This window comes from Myotis myotis, unplaced genomic scaffold, assembly GCF_014108235.1.
Source record: "Myotis myotis isolate mMyoMyo1 unplaced genomic scaffold, mMyoMyo1.p scaffold_m19_p_3, whole genome shotgun sequence".
NCBI classification, from domain to species: Eukaryota; Metazoa; Chordata; class Mammalia; order Chiroptera; family Vespertilionidae; genus Myotis; species Myotis myotis.
Window position 1 is genome coordinate 110,042,160 of NW_023416335.1, and position 14,999 is coordinate 110,057,158.

At 45.8% G+C, this 14,999-nt stretch overlaps 1 protein-coding gene across 9 annotated transcripts in view; it reads left to right on the forward strand.

Annotated features, from left to right (window-relative positions):
• PARP4 (poly(ADP-ribose) polymerase family member 4) overlaps positions 1-14,999 on the forward strand; it is a 126,103-nt gene that overhangs the window by 10,621 nt on the left and 100,483 nt on the right. For 8 of the 9 annotated variants that reach the window (XM_036298619.1, XM_036298620.1, XM_036298618.1 and 5 more), the window contains 4 exons: positions 581-694; positions 2,344-2,493; positions 4,570-4,707; positions 9,327-9,500. In XM_036298619.1, the coding sequence (XP_036154512.1) occupies positions 581-694; positions 2,344-2,493; positions 4,570-4,707; positions 9,327-9,500 (576 nt within the window). The remainder of the gene's footprint in view (positions 1-580; positions 695-2,343; positions 2,494-4,569; positions 4,708-9,326; positions 9,501-14,999) is intronic. The other variant, XM_036298623.1, reaches the window with a different exon arrangement.

The window sequence follows — 14,999 nt, forward strand, 5'->3', positions numbered from 1 at the left end:
TGTATTTTTAGGTATTATAATACAACATAAGTTGAAAATAACATTCCCTCTGTAATAAAGATGATCTGAAAAGTGGTACCATTTAAACATATACAGATATATCTATAGTAAAAATATGAGAGGGAAAAATACTGAAATATTAATAGTGATTATATATCTGTAGTATGATGTCAGGTGATTTTTGTTTTTACTTAGTACTTTCTGTATTTTCTACATTACATTTCCAAATGAGCATATATTACTTTTATAATCAACCTATTTTTTAAAAAATCCTCATCTGAGGATACATTTTATTGATTTTAGAGAGAGAAAGAAAATGAGATAAAGAGAGAGAGAAACATCTATGGGTTGTCCATCATACACACCCCAACCGGGTATCTAGCCTGCAACTCAGGCATGTGCCTTGACCAGGAATCAAACCTGCAATCTTTTGGTGCACGAGGGGGTGGGGATGGGGGGGTGGGAAGGGATGCTCCAACCAACTGAACCAGCCAGCCAGGGCTAATCAACCTTTTAAAACAGCGTGTGCAGTTTGTTGTTTAATGAATACAACTTATGAAAGACCAAGCTCTTTTTCCAGATGGGGACAGAGGGAGGTCGAGAAATTGCAGTGGTGGAATTGCAGTGCTCCCAGGACCCCGGATACCCAGCCTTCCTCATAGTCGCACACTTCCTCCCAGACGGTGGCACTGAGGTAATGATCTTTATATTGATTCCCATGTGTTTATCCACCCTTGTTCATAACTAGCTCCCTTAACATTGGCCATTGAGCCAGCCGACCTGTTCATATTTTTCATTTTGCCTATAAATAGGTTTGAAAAGTGGAAACGTGTTCCCTTTTGGAAAGTGTCAGGTGAGGAGAGCAAGATGAACCCAGTGCCCCTTGACCAGAGCAGCACAGGGGGCTCATCAGAGGAAGACCCTGTGTGGGGTTCTTGCTCCTGTTCTGAGTCACTTACAGAAACTTCACTAGTGTATATACCTCTCAAAGCAACTCATTCACACACCTCATTATGCGCCTACTTTGTACCAAGCAGTCTGCTAGAGGCTGGAACCCAAAGATAAAAAATACTCATACCTGTCCTCAGAAATCACCACCTGGGAGGAAATATCACATTCATGACTTTAATCCACTGTGATGGTGAAATGTCTATGAACTGTTGTGGGCTCTGAGGGGCAAGGAAGGCTTTGCAGAGACCAACCCAAAACAGTATGAAACAAAAATGAAATCAGAACTAATACCTAAAGTTCAAAGAAAGTGCTATAAAACCATCAAGCCATCTTCTATCTAGACATTCTGCTTATAGACAAGAAACAGCAGGGTGCACAGGTGCGGCTCAGTAGGGGAGTGGTCCCAGGAGCAGTTCACTCAGGCTATGGACACACTCACTTTGTTCCCATGCCAGGGTCAGTTCTAGGCAAGGAAGGAGGCTCACATCAGGTGGGTGCAGGTCCACAGAACTTAGAAGCCCACCCACAGGAGTCCAGACCTCTTATAAGGGGCTGGGGTCAAGATGCCCTTAAGGGAGGTGACTGTTGTTGGAGTCCCTGCTCCCAGGGAAGCCCAAGGTGCAGGTTTCCCACCTTCTGTTTATGGTTCATTCATTGACCTCCCAGTTCCAATGCAATTGATTAATGACAGGCTACTATTACCCAAAGCAATTTTGCCTAATATTACACACCACCCTTTTCAGGTTTCCATGGGAATAGCTAGAAACTTTAATCCAAGGGCAGATGTGTTCAAGAAGAGGAAAAGTTTTCGTTAACCTTTTACCCCAAAATGTGGACTATATTTGGTGGAGGATTTAGTTGTGTGGGTAAAAACTAAGTAAAAATCAAGTTTGAAAACCATGATAGATATGTTACTTTTTTTTTTTTTTACTGAGAAAGCAAATGAGGCTGCTGCCTAGGCCAGCCTGCCCTTCCTGCTCTCTATACGGAGAGCTGTTGCTGGGTGCCTTCCTCCCTTCTGAGTCTACTTGGCAAGTCTGTTCACCTTGACAGAAATGAGCCTCACTTAACCAGCAGAGAAGGAGCTGTTCCAGAAGAGACTCTTGTAGCTCACTCTTTTCCTTTATCAAACCCTTTTGATGGAAAATAACTTAACCTCTACCTTCTTAAATGAAGTAGCTTAAACATGACATGCTTCTTTTTGCCATGTTTGAGAGGCGTCCTATAGCCACCAGTCCAAGAGGAGGTTTATACATGCCATGACTCCCTTGACAGTAGCAGGGATCTAATGCCTTGTTTATGTTCCTGGTGCATAGTCTGTATCCAATAAAGATTGATACTGAGTTACTGTATCCTCATATCCTAACACTTTGCCACATACTCTATTCACAGCCTAGAAAGCAGTTCTCTGTAAAGCAAACCTCTGAAGATGCAAGTGAGTACTATGAAAATTACCTTGAAGAACTGAAGAAACAAGGATTCCTACTAAGGGAATTGTTTACCCCTGAAGCCACCCAATTAGCATCTGAAAAACTACAAGCAGTAAGATTGGTTTATCCATGTTATTTTGTGTTATTGATTAATAATTTTTAAGAAAAATGTTTCTTTATGGCAAATAAAAAACTGGCAGGAGAGAAGAGTGAGAGTTAGGAAAAGGAACAGTGAACCCACAGAAAGGCATGGAAGCTGAGATAGAAGTGAGTTCCAGGATAAGCCCCAAAACTTATGGCTTATTTCAGCAATAAATCATCACAGATTTCAAAAGATTTCATTATAACCTAGGCCAGTGGTCGGCAAACTCTTTAGTCAACAGAGCCAAATATCAACAGTACAACGATTGAAATTTCTTTTGAGAGCCAAATTTTTTAAACTTAAACTATATAGGTAGGTACATTGTTATTAACTTAATTAGGGTACTCCTAAGCTGGCCTTTGCTAAAAACGTCCTCAATCTGATTGAGGTACGTTCGCTGAGGTCAACCCCTTCCAACTCTCCCATCCACACTCGTCTTGTATACTTGTTTCGTCTATCTCAGTGATGGTGAACCTATGACACGCGTGTCAGAGATGACATGCGGACTCATTTTTTTGGTTGATTTTTCTTTGTTAAATGGCATTTAAATATGTAAAATAAATATAAAAAATATAAGTCTTTGTTTTACTATGGTTGCAAATATCAAAAAATTTCTATATGTGACACGGCACCAGAGTTAAGTTAGGGTTTTTCAAAATGCTGACACGCCGAGCTCAAAAGGTTCGCCATCGCTGGTCTATCTCCTTTCGTTCATCCTCTGTATGTCCAGACCATCTCAACGTACCTTTCTCAATCCTCAACACTACTTCTTCTTTCACTCCACAACATTCCCTAAAATTAACTTAATAAACTTTACTTAAAGTAACTTAATAAACTTTACTTAAAGTTTTAAGTCTTAGTTAAACTATAGGTACGTTGAATAAAACTTGATATCATACTTAATAACGATATTATTTATTGATAAAATTAAATTCCTTACAATATCCATAAAATTAAATCATGACAATGACTGACAAACACTAATGTGAACAATGGCCTTGCATCTCCTTGAAAAGTTTGGGAAAGTCAGGTTTGTATGTTGTTTTTAATTTTAGTCACGATTCCAGGTTCTCATCAATAAGACGACTTCTCAATTTACTCTTGATAAGGTTCATGCTTGAAAATGATTGTTCACATAAATATGTAGACCCAAATAAGGAAAGAACAGCAAACGCTAGTTGTTTCAGTTGATTATGTGAGTCAGGAATACTATTCCAGGTGTTAAAAATCAACATATCTTCCTTCTCCAGGTCTTTCAAAGCAGACCACTTGTGCTATGAACTAAGTTCACATTTGTTTTTCTCCAATATTTCTATATCAGCACAAAGACGTTCAAATTTCGAGCTCCACAGTTCTTTGTTTTTTAAATCCAGCAATTGCATTTCAAAGTTGCCAATGTCAATATTAAAGGGAGAAAAATTTAATTCTGTTACAGTAGCATTGAGAGGTTTTTTAACAAAGGCTAACGTCGCTTTGCTGTTTCTGAATTCCTGAAACCTGTTGAGAAAAGCTTCCCTCATATTTAAAAGTGCTATTTTGAAATAGCAAATGTCAATATCAGAATTATTTTCTTGGCGATGTTTCAACAGGCTTGGAACATGGGCCACGAAGTTTCAATCACACTGTACGTGCGAGCCCGCATGTGGTATTTTGTGGAAGAGCCACACCGAAGGGGCCAAAGAGCCGCATGTGGCTCGCGAGCCGCGGTGTGCCAACCACTGACCTAGGCCAAGAGTCAGGGGCCTTAACCCTTAATACCACTTAACTTCTAATTCCACTGGCAGGCCTATAGTTGGTAGGGTGAAGAAAAAGGCAAAAGGAAAAATAATATGGGACTAAAAGAGAGAAGGGGGACAGAGAAAGGGTATAGAGAGGAGATGGAGGGAGAGCTGAGCAGAAAAATGAGGCCTGAGTATTAACAGTTACTTGAGTGCAGGTGGCTCTTCTTGGCTATAATTATTTCTTCTCATGACTCTAATCATCTCCATTAAAAATAAACCTACCCATGAAAACTTTCTGTTGGTATTGTTTTGCTGTTTGTTGCAGTTGCTTTTGGAGGAGGTAATACATTCAAGCACTCTGAGCCAAGAGGTGAGCGATTTAGTGGAGATGATTTGGGCAGAGGCTCTCGGCCACCTGGAGCACACACTCCTGGAGTCCATGAGCAGGATCAGTCTTAACGATGTAAGTCATGCATATCCTTGAAACAGAGCCTCTAACCTGACAAACCTGCTTTCCTGGTTTCTTTGCTTTAATGGTACCACTTCTGTTTGAGCACTGGTTCAGTTGTTTTTTGATGCATTCCTCTTCTTTTTTCTTATGCTGGAGTAGAGGACAAGGAGAATACTGAGGGGAGATGAGCTTTTAAGAAAACCAAACAGCCCCACCGATGTGACTCAGTGGTTGAGCGTCGACCTATGAACCAGGAGGTCATGGTTCGATTCCCCGTCAGGGCACACGCCCGGGTTGCAGGCTCTATCCCCAGTGGGGGCATGTAGGAGGCAGCCAATCAATGATTCTTTCTCATCATTAATGTTTCTGTTTTTCCCTCTCCTTTCATCTCTGAAATCAATAAAAAAATATTTAAAAAATAAAGGAGTCCTAACCAGTTTTGCTCAGTGGCTAGAGCGTCGGCCTGTGGACTGAAGAGTCACAGGTTTGTTTCCAGTCAAGGGCATGTACCTTGGTTGCAGGCACATCCCCAGTAGGGGGTGTGCAGGAGGCAGCTGATGGATGTTTCTCTCTCATGGATGTTTCTAACTCTCTATCCCTCTCCCTTCCTCTCTGTAAAAAATGAATAAAATATATCTTAAAAAAAAAAAAAAAAAAGAAAAAAGAAAGGAAAACCAGGCATTTCCACATGTAAAATGTCAGACATGAGAGCTGATCAAAGATTGGCTCATTAGGAAGCCTGTTCCTCTGGGTCAAGAGACTTAGAGCAGGCCTGAGAGACGTGGTGCTCGTGGTCCTTCCTTAGATACTCAGTCTCTAATATCCTCTGTAGTACCTGCTTCAGAACCTTGTGCCTCTGACCATCCGAGGGAAAGGCAGGCAGGTTCCTAGCCCTTCAGAACTTGCTCTTCTTAATTATATGCTATTGAAAAGCAAATGAAAGAAAATGTTCCCAATGGTCCAACTTGTGCAACTACATTGTCATATTTAAATAATACAGACAATTCCTCTGTGGAATTAAATGGATTTATTTGAGGGCAAAAAAACAATAAAAAGGTCTCTTGGGATAAATTCCAAAAAGTACTTGTGTAATTTGACACATGTTTTGGTGGGTTTTGCTCCTGGTTTGATTCTGACATCTTTCTAAATGTCTTATGTTAAAAGCAAGTTTCCTACTATTACATGAGTATTCTTCTCTCTGTGGACATAGATATATATATATCTCCTATCTAATAAAAGAGAAACATGGTAATTGGCGTATGACTGCTACCCTTCCCATTGGCTAATCAGCGAGATATGCAAATTAACTGCCAGCCAAGATGGCGGCCGGCAGCCAGGCAGCTTGAAACTAACATGAGGCTTGCTTGCCTCAGTGACGGAGGACTCCAACGTTCCCCACCTGCCTTGCCGGCCTCTGAGCTTCCAGTTTAAAAAACATTGTGACAAATATAGAAGCTAAACAAAACCCCAGAAACCTGCTTTCAGCAGGCCCGGGATCTCAGAGCTGGAGTTATACATTGTTTCGATTATAGGACCAAAACAAACCAGATACCTTCTTTCAGCAGCAGAGGCCTCATAGCAGGAGCCAGAGCTAAAGCTGGCCCAGAATTAAAAAGAAAAGAAAAAAAGGAGCAGTTGGGAGCTTCAGTCGGCCTGAAAACAGCCCTCAGTCCCTCACCCAGACTGGCCAGGCACCCCAGTGGGGACCCCAACCCTGAAGGGTGTGTGACCAGCTGCAAACAGCCATCATCCCCTCATCCAGGCTGGCCAGGCACCCCAGTGGGGACCCCCACCCTGATCCAGGACACCCATCAGGGCAAACCAGCAAGCCCCACCCATGCACCAGGCCTCTATCCTATATAGTAAAAGGATAATATGCCTCCCAGCACCGGGATCAGTGGAGCCGAGAAGCCTCCCGGCACCGGAATCAGCGTGACAGGGGGCAGCGCGCAGCGCCCAAACCCCCTGATCGCCCTGCGGCTCTGTGTGTGACAGGGGGCAGGGCCACAACTTCCCTATCCGCCCTGCTCTGTTCGTGACAGGGGAAGGCGCCCCAACCCCCTGATTGGCCCTGCTCTGTGGGTGATAGAGGGCGGCGCCCCAACCCCCTGATCCGCCCTGCCCTGAGTGTGACAGGGGGCGGTGCCCCAACTCCCCTATCGGCCCTACTCTGTGAGTCAGGGGGGAGCTCCTCAACCCCCTGATTGACCCTGCTCTGTGCGTGACAGGGTAGCGCCGCAACCTCCCCATCGACCCTGCCTTGAGTGTGACAGGGGGCAGTTCCCCAACCCCCCAATCGGCCCTACCCTGAGTGTGACTGAGGGTGGCATTGCAACCTCCCGATCGGCCCTGCTCTGTGCTTGACAGGGGCGGCACCCCAACTCCCCAATCGGCCCTGCTCTGAGCCCGACCAGGGGCTGCACCTAGGGATTGGGCCTGCCCTCTGCCACCCGGGAGCAGGCCTAAGCCAGCAGGGCATTATCTCCCGAGGGGTCCCAGACTGCGAGAGGGCACAGGCCAGGCTGAGGGACGCCCCCTTCCCCCCGAGTGCACAAACTTTTGTGCACCGGGCCACTAGTTACCATGTTTCTCTTTTATTAAATAGGACTAGAGGCCAGGTGCACAAAAATTTGTGCACTCAGAGGGGATGGGGGGTTCCTTAGCCCGGCCTGTGCCCTCTCGCAGTCTGGGACCCCTCGGGAGATAACGACCTGCTGGCTTAGGCCTGCTCCCGGGTGGCAGAGGGCAGGCCCAATCCCTAGGTGCAGCCCCTGGTCGGGCTCAGAGCAGGGCCGATTGGGGAGTTGGGGCGCCGCCCCCTGTCACGCACAGAGCAGGACCAATCAGGGGGTTGGGGCGCTGCCCCCTGTCACGCACAGAGCAGGGCCGATCAGGGGGTAGGGGAGCTCCCCCCTGTCACGCACAGAGAAGGGTCAATCAGGGGGTTGGGGAGCTCCCCCCTGTCATGCACAGAGCAAGGCCCATCAGGGGGTTGAGGAGCTCCCCCCTGTCACGCACAGAGCAGGGCCCATCAGAGGGTTGGGGAGCTCCCCCCTGTCATGTACAGAGCAGGGCCCATCAGGGGGTTGGGGAGCTCCCCCCTGTCACACACAGAGCAGAGCGGATCAGGGGGTTGGGGCGCCGCCCTCTATCACCCATAGAGCAGGGCTGATCAGGGGGTTGGGGCGCTGCCACTCTCACACTCAGGGCAGGGCCGATGGGGAGGTTATGGCTCTACCCCATCACACACAGAGCTGGGCCCGTGGGGTGGGGGGGTTGGGGCACCGCCCTCTATCACCCACAGAGCAGGGCCTATCAGGGGGTTGGGGCGCCGCCACTCTCACACTCAGGGCAGGGCCAATGGGGAGGTTATGGCTCTACCCCGTCACACACAGAGCAGGGCCCGTGGGGTGGGGGGTTGGGGCGCTGCACCCTGTCACACACAGAGCCTCAGGGTGATCAGGAGGTTGGGGAGCTCCCCCCTATCAGGCACAGAGCAGGGCCAATCAGGGGGTTGGGCCACTTCCCCTGTCAGGAACAGAGCAGGGCCGATAGGGATGTGGCCCCGCCCCCTGTCACACACAGAGCCACAGGGCGATCAGGGGGTTTGGGCGCTTCCCCCTGTCATGCTGATCCCAGTGCCGGGAGCCCTCGCGGCTCCGCTGATCCCGGTGCTGGGAGGCATATTACCCTTTTACTATATAGAATAGAGGCCTGGTGCATGGGTGGAGGCTGGCTGGTTTGCCCTGAAGGGTGTCCCGGATCAGGGTGGGGGTCCCCATTGGGGTGCCTGGCCAGCCTGGATGAGGGGATGATGGCTGTTTGCAGCTGGTCACACACTCTTCACGGTAGGGGTCCCCACTGGGGTGCCTGGCCAGTCTGGGTGAGGGGCTGAGGGCTGTTTTCAGGCTGGGACTGAAGCTCCCAACTGCTCCTTTTTTTCTTTTTCTTTTTTTTTATTCTGAGCCAGCTTTAGCTTTGAGGCTCCAGCTTTTAGGCCTCCGCTCCTGAAAGCAGGTATCTGGTTTGTTTAGGTTCTACAATCGAAACTCTGTATCAACTCCAGGTGTGAGATCCGGCTCGCTGAAAGATGGTTTCTGGGGTTTTGTTTAGCTTCTATTTTTGTAACTATGTTTCAAACTGCCAGCTCAGAGGCCTGCAGTGGCAGGCGGGGAACGTTGGAGTCCTCCGTCACTGAAGCAAGCAAGCCTCATGTTAGTTTCAAGCTGCCTGGCTGCCGGCCGCCATCTTGGCTGGCAGTTAATTTGCATATCGCCCTGATTAGCCAATGGGAAGGGTAGCAGTCGTACGCCAATTACCATGTTTCTCTTTTATTAGATAGGATATATATATATATATATATATATATATATATATATATTAGATATTGAAGACTCTGGTTCTTTCCTTTAGTTAAGCTGAGCCCAGTTTTGGAAAACTCCTTGTGGCATTATCATCGTAACCAAGATACATCTCTAGTAAACTTTTCATTTGTTTTATGACCCATGCCCAGAAAACTAACCATTGCAACATATCTAACAATGGTTTTAGCTATTTTTATACATTTCTTCACTTTCTCTGTGATTATCAAGATCTAATTTTAATAAGCATATGTCATCTTCCTTTTAAAGGTAAGCAAGGCAGAGGGAATTCTCCTCCTAATAAAGGCAGCACTGAAAAGTGGAGAGACTGAAGAACAATTGCAAAAGATGATGAGTGACTTCTACAGATTAATACCTCACAGAGGTATAGCTACTGAAAAAGTTAGCCTGAGACTATTAGCCAAGAAAGAGGACCTCTGCCAGGTAAATCTCTGGAATATAGAATTCCATTTAAAATATATTGGGGGAGCTCAGGTGGAGCAGCTCAGTTGATTGGAGGGCACTGAAGTGTTGCCGGTTCAATTCTGGGTCAGGACATGCACCTGGGTTGCAAGGTCAATCCCCGGTTGGGGCACATAGAGAAGGCAACTGATTGATGTTTCTCTCTCACATCAATGTGTTCTCTCTCTCTCTCTCTCTCTCTCTCTCTCTCTCTCTCTCTCTCTCTCTCTCTCTTAATGTCTCTGAACATGTCCTCGGGTGAGGATTAAAAAAATAAATAGAGAGAACCAAGATGGCGGCATAGGTAAATACCTGTACTTGCTGCCTCCCACAACCACATCAAAATTACAACTAAAAGACAGAACAACTATCATCCAGAACCACAGGAAAGCTGGCTGAGTGGAAGTTCTACAACTAGAGAAGTAAAGAAGAAAGTGCATTGAGACTGGTAGGAGGTGTAGAGGCCCAGAATGGGCTGGCACCCTGGTACACTGCTTTTTTTATCGGGAGGGAGATACAGGCTCCAGCTTGCTCTGAACTTCAGTTCTGGGTGAGACTGTGGGGGACACAGACACATACAGGGAGAAACTGGACTGTCTGGCATTGGGGAAGGAACGCAAGGGCGGCTTTCTCTCAGAGGTGCTCACAGTGGTCATTGTTCCTGCGTTGGGACCTCTCCAGTGCAAGGCTGACTGGCAGCCATTGCTGTTTGCTCTGCCCTGGTGATTCCCTGAGACCCCTCCCCACCCAATTTACAACCCCAACCAAGCTGTGTGCAGTGGCTTTTGCATATGAATGGCCTGTCCTTTCTCAGCCTAAAACCTGTCAAACAGGAAGCAGCCTGCCTTGCTTCATAGCTGTGCCTCATCTGGCACTTCCAAACCTGATACAAAGAGGAGGAATCTTCAGCTCTGTAGCTCCTGCTGGGTGGTCCCAGGAAATAGATGACTTTGCACCTCCTTGGAGATCCAAGAGGCAGTGTACCCAGTGGTCAGTGTGAGACCATACCAGATTACAACTCTTCACATCCATAAGAGACACACTCAAGGGGCAGACTCAGTGAGCACCAAAGCCCCACTGAAGCAAGTCCTGTCCCATAAGGGGTCTCCTGCACAGCAGCTCTTCCATTGTAGACACAGCTGGTCCTCACAGCCAATTGGTCTGGAGGTCAATTCCTCCCAGTGATACCAATAGCAATCAAGGCTCAACTACAACAAGTCTGTGCACACAGTCCACAAAGGTGTGCAATAAGAGTGTCCACCTCAGGTGATTGGGGAGGTTGAGCCACTGGGCTCTATAGGACACCTACCACACAAGGCCACTCTATCAACTCAAGGAGACTTAGCAGCTACCCAATACATAGAAACAAACACAGGGAAGCAGCCAAAATGCAGAGACAAAGAAAGATGTCACAAAGGAAAGAAATGGAAGAAAACAAAATACTGGATATAGAATTCAAAACCACAGTTGTAAGGTTATTCAAGAATCTTCTAGAAACTTCTGAGGAACTTAGTGAGACCTTCAAGGATCTTAGTGAGTATACCAAAAAAATGGAAAAGGACCAGTCAGAAATTAAGTATACACTGACTGAAATAAAGAATAATATACAGAGATTCAACAATAGACTAGTGGATCCCAAGAATCAAGTCAAAGATTTGAAATATGAAGAAGCAAAAAACACCCACCAGAAAAGCAAAAAGAAAAAATAATCCAAAAACATGAAGACAGTGTAAGGAGCCTCTGGGACAACTTCAAGCGTACCAACATCCAAATTATGGGGGTGCCAGAAGAAGAGAGAGAGCAAGATACTTAAAACCTATTTGAAGAAATAATGACAGAAAACTTCCCCTACCTGGTGAAAGCAATAGACTTACAAGTCCAGGAAGTACAGAGAACGCCAAACAAGAGGAATCCAAAGAGGACCACACCAAGACACATCATAATTAAAATGCCAAGGGCAATAGACAAAGAGAGAATCTTAAGAGCAGCAAGAGAAAAACAGTTACATACAAGGGAATACCCATATGACTGTCAGAGGATTTCTCAACAGAAACTATGCAGGCCAGAATGGAGTGGCAAGAAATATTCAAAGTGATGAATAGCAAGAACCTACAACCAAGATTACACTACCCAGCTAAGCTATCATTTAGAATTGAAGGTCAGATAAAGAGCTTCACAGACAAGAAAAAGCTAAAGGAGTTCATCACCACCAAACCAGTATTATATGAAACTAGAGGCCCAGTGCATGAAAATTCATGCACTGGATGGTGGGTCCCTCAGCCCAGCCTGCCCCGTCTCACAGTCCACAAGCCCTCAGGGGCGGGAGGCAACCCGGCAATCAGGAGAAGGCGATGCCCCCATCACACCTCTGCTGCTGCCATTGCCAGCAGCGCAAGCCTCAGCCGACCTGGTTACCTGAGCCTCGGGTGGCCTTGGGCAGCTGGACAGCTGCCATCTGAGGCTTGCCTGCACCTTGGGCCCATCCTGGGTTGCTGGGCAACCAACATCCAAGACTTGCTGGGGCCTCGGGCCAGCCCTAGGCAGCTGGGCAACCGACATTGAGGCTTTCCTTTGCCTCAGGCTGGCCCTGGGTGGCTGGGGGGCTAAGGGAAGGTCTGGCTGCACTGTGCACCTGCTGCCCACCTGGCTGGGCTGAAAGGACTGTGGGACTCCGGCAGGGCTGAGGGGACTAGGCGTTGCCATCTTGTGGCTGTGGGTGCCTCCATCTTTGTGATGGCATGACGGTCAATTTTCATATTCCCTCTTTATTAGATAGGATGCTGAAGGGTATTCTTTAAGAATAGGAAGAAGAAAAAGGTAAAGATAAAAAGTTATGAACAACAAAATGACAACAAATACATGTCTATCAACAAGTGAATCTAAATATCAAATGAATAAAAAATCTGATGAATAGAATAAACTGGTGACTGTAATAGAATCAGGGGCATGAAAAGGGAGCGGACTGCAAATTTTTGGGGGGAAAGGCATATGGGGGTGCGGGAAGAGATTGGACAAAGATCTTACACCTATGGACGAGGACATTGGAGAGCGGACGAGGGCCTGGGGTGAAGTGGGAACCAGGTGGAGGGGAGCTATGGGGGGGAAAAGAGGAAATCTGTAATAATCTGAACTGAACAATAAAGATTTAAAAAATAATAATAAAATAAAAATGAATAAAAAAATAAAATACATTGGGATAGGTGTTTTCAAATCTGATGAATAAGTTAACACTGAATCATAGAAGTTATCTATAGAGTTTGCTCAAAAATAAATTGCTGAGCCATTTTAGAATGCATTGGGTCCTTGGGGGAGTTTTTGTGAACCACATTTCCAAACTGTAATGTATTGGAATAGTAGTACAGTTGTAAATATGTTTAGAATTGCTACCCTGTAAAATAGTTTTTCACATAAGGAGATGAGTTAGGATTCTTTCTGCAAAAAAACAAAGTTGAAACTGACTTGAAAAAATGAGGACATTTATCATCCCGTATAACAAGGGGTCCAGATGTAGGGAGGCTGCTGGTCCAGTTCACTTCAAAGTTACACCATACGCAAAAATAAACTCAAAGTGGATAAAGGACTTAAATGAAAGATGGGAAACAATAAAAATACTAGAGGCCTGGTGCATGAAATTTGTGCATGGATAGGGTTTCTAGGCCTGGCTGGCGATCAGGGCCGATCAGAGCCTTTTGGCTGCCCGCCAGGGCCTTCCTTTATTCCACACTGCCCCCTGGTGGTCAGCGCACATCATAGCAAGCGATGGAACTCCCGGTCGAACTCTCGAGGGGACACTTTGCAAATTAGCCTTTTATATATACAGATTAGAGGAATCCACAGGCAGCAAAATCTCAGACATATGCCAAAGCAATATCTTCACTGATATAGCTCCTAGGGCAATGGAAACTAAAGAGAAAATAAACAAATGGGACTACATTAAAATAAAAAGCAAAAGAAACCATCCACAAAGCAACAAGAAAGCCCACTGCAGGGGAGAACATATTTGCAAATGTTATCTCCAATAGGGGCTTAATCTCCAACATTTACAGGGAACTCACACAACTTAACGAAAGGAAGATTAAACAACCCAATCAAAAGGGCAATGGACCTAAATAGATACTTTTCGAAAGAAGACAGAAGGAAAGCCAAGAGACATGAAAACAGGCTCAAAGTCACTAATCATCCGAGAGATGCAAATCAAAACGGCAATGAGGTACCATCTAACACCTGTCAGAATGGCTATCATCAACAAATCAAGAAATGACAAGTGCTGGAGAGGATGCAGAGAAAAGGGAACCCTCATGCATTGCTGGTGGGAATGCAGACTGATGCAGCCACTGTGGAGAACAGTATCGAGTTTCCTCAAAAAAATAAAAATGGAACTCCCATTTGACCCAGTGATGCCACTTCCAGGAATATATCCCAAGAAACTAGAAACAGCAATCAGAAAGGATATATGCACCCCTATGTTTATAGCAGCACAATTTACCATAGCTAAGATTTGGAAACAGCCTAAGTGCCCATCAGCAGATGAGTGGATTAAAAAACTGTGGTACATCTACACAATGGAATACTACACTACTATAAAAAGGAAGGAACTCCTACCATTTGCAACAGCATGGATGGAGCTGGAGAGCATCATGCTAAGTGAAATAAGCCAGTCAGAGAAAGATAAATATCACATGATCTCACTCATTTGGGGATTATAATGAACAACATAAACTGATGAACAAAAACAGATCCAGAGACAGTGAAGCATTGATCAGATGCTCAAACCTCAGAGGGAAGGTAGGGGAGGGTGGAGGTAAAGGAGAGAGATCACCCAAAGGACCTGTATGCATGCATATAAGCATAATCAATGCACACAGACACCAGGGAGTGAGGGTGAGGGCATGAACGGGACTGGGGTGGGGAGGCAATGGGGGAATAAGAACACATATGTAATACTTTAATCAATAAAGAAAAAAAACCCTTAAAAAAATATGCCACCTATTGTACAGGCAGATTTTAATCAAGAGCTTTGGTCCTAATCGGTTTGGCTCAATAGATAGAGCATTGGCCTGCAGACTAAAGGGTCTTGGGTTCAGTTCTGGTCAATGGCACATTACCTCTGTTGCAAGCTCGCTCCCGGCCCTAGTTGGGGCATTTGCAGGAGGCAACCGATCAATATGTCTCTCTCACATAGATGTTTCTCTCTGTCTCTCCCCGTCCCTTCCACTCTCTGAAAATCAATGGAAAAATATCCTTGGGTCTCGGTGAGGATTAACAAAAATAAATAAATAAATAGCTTTGGATAATAGTCCTGGCTGCTGTGGCTCAGTGGTAAGAGCATTGGCTCACACACTAAAGGGTCTCAGGTTCGATTCCCAATCGAGGACACATACCTTGGTTGTATGTTCATCCCTGCCCCAGTCAGGGCATGTGTGGGCGGCAACCAATTGATGTGTCTCTCTCACATTGATGTTTCTCTCTCTCTCTCTCTCT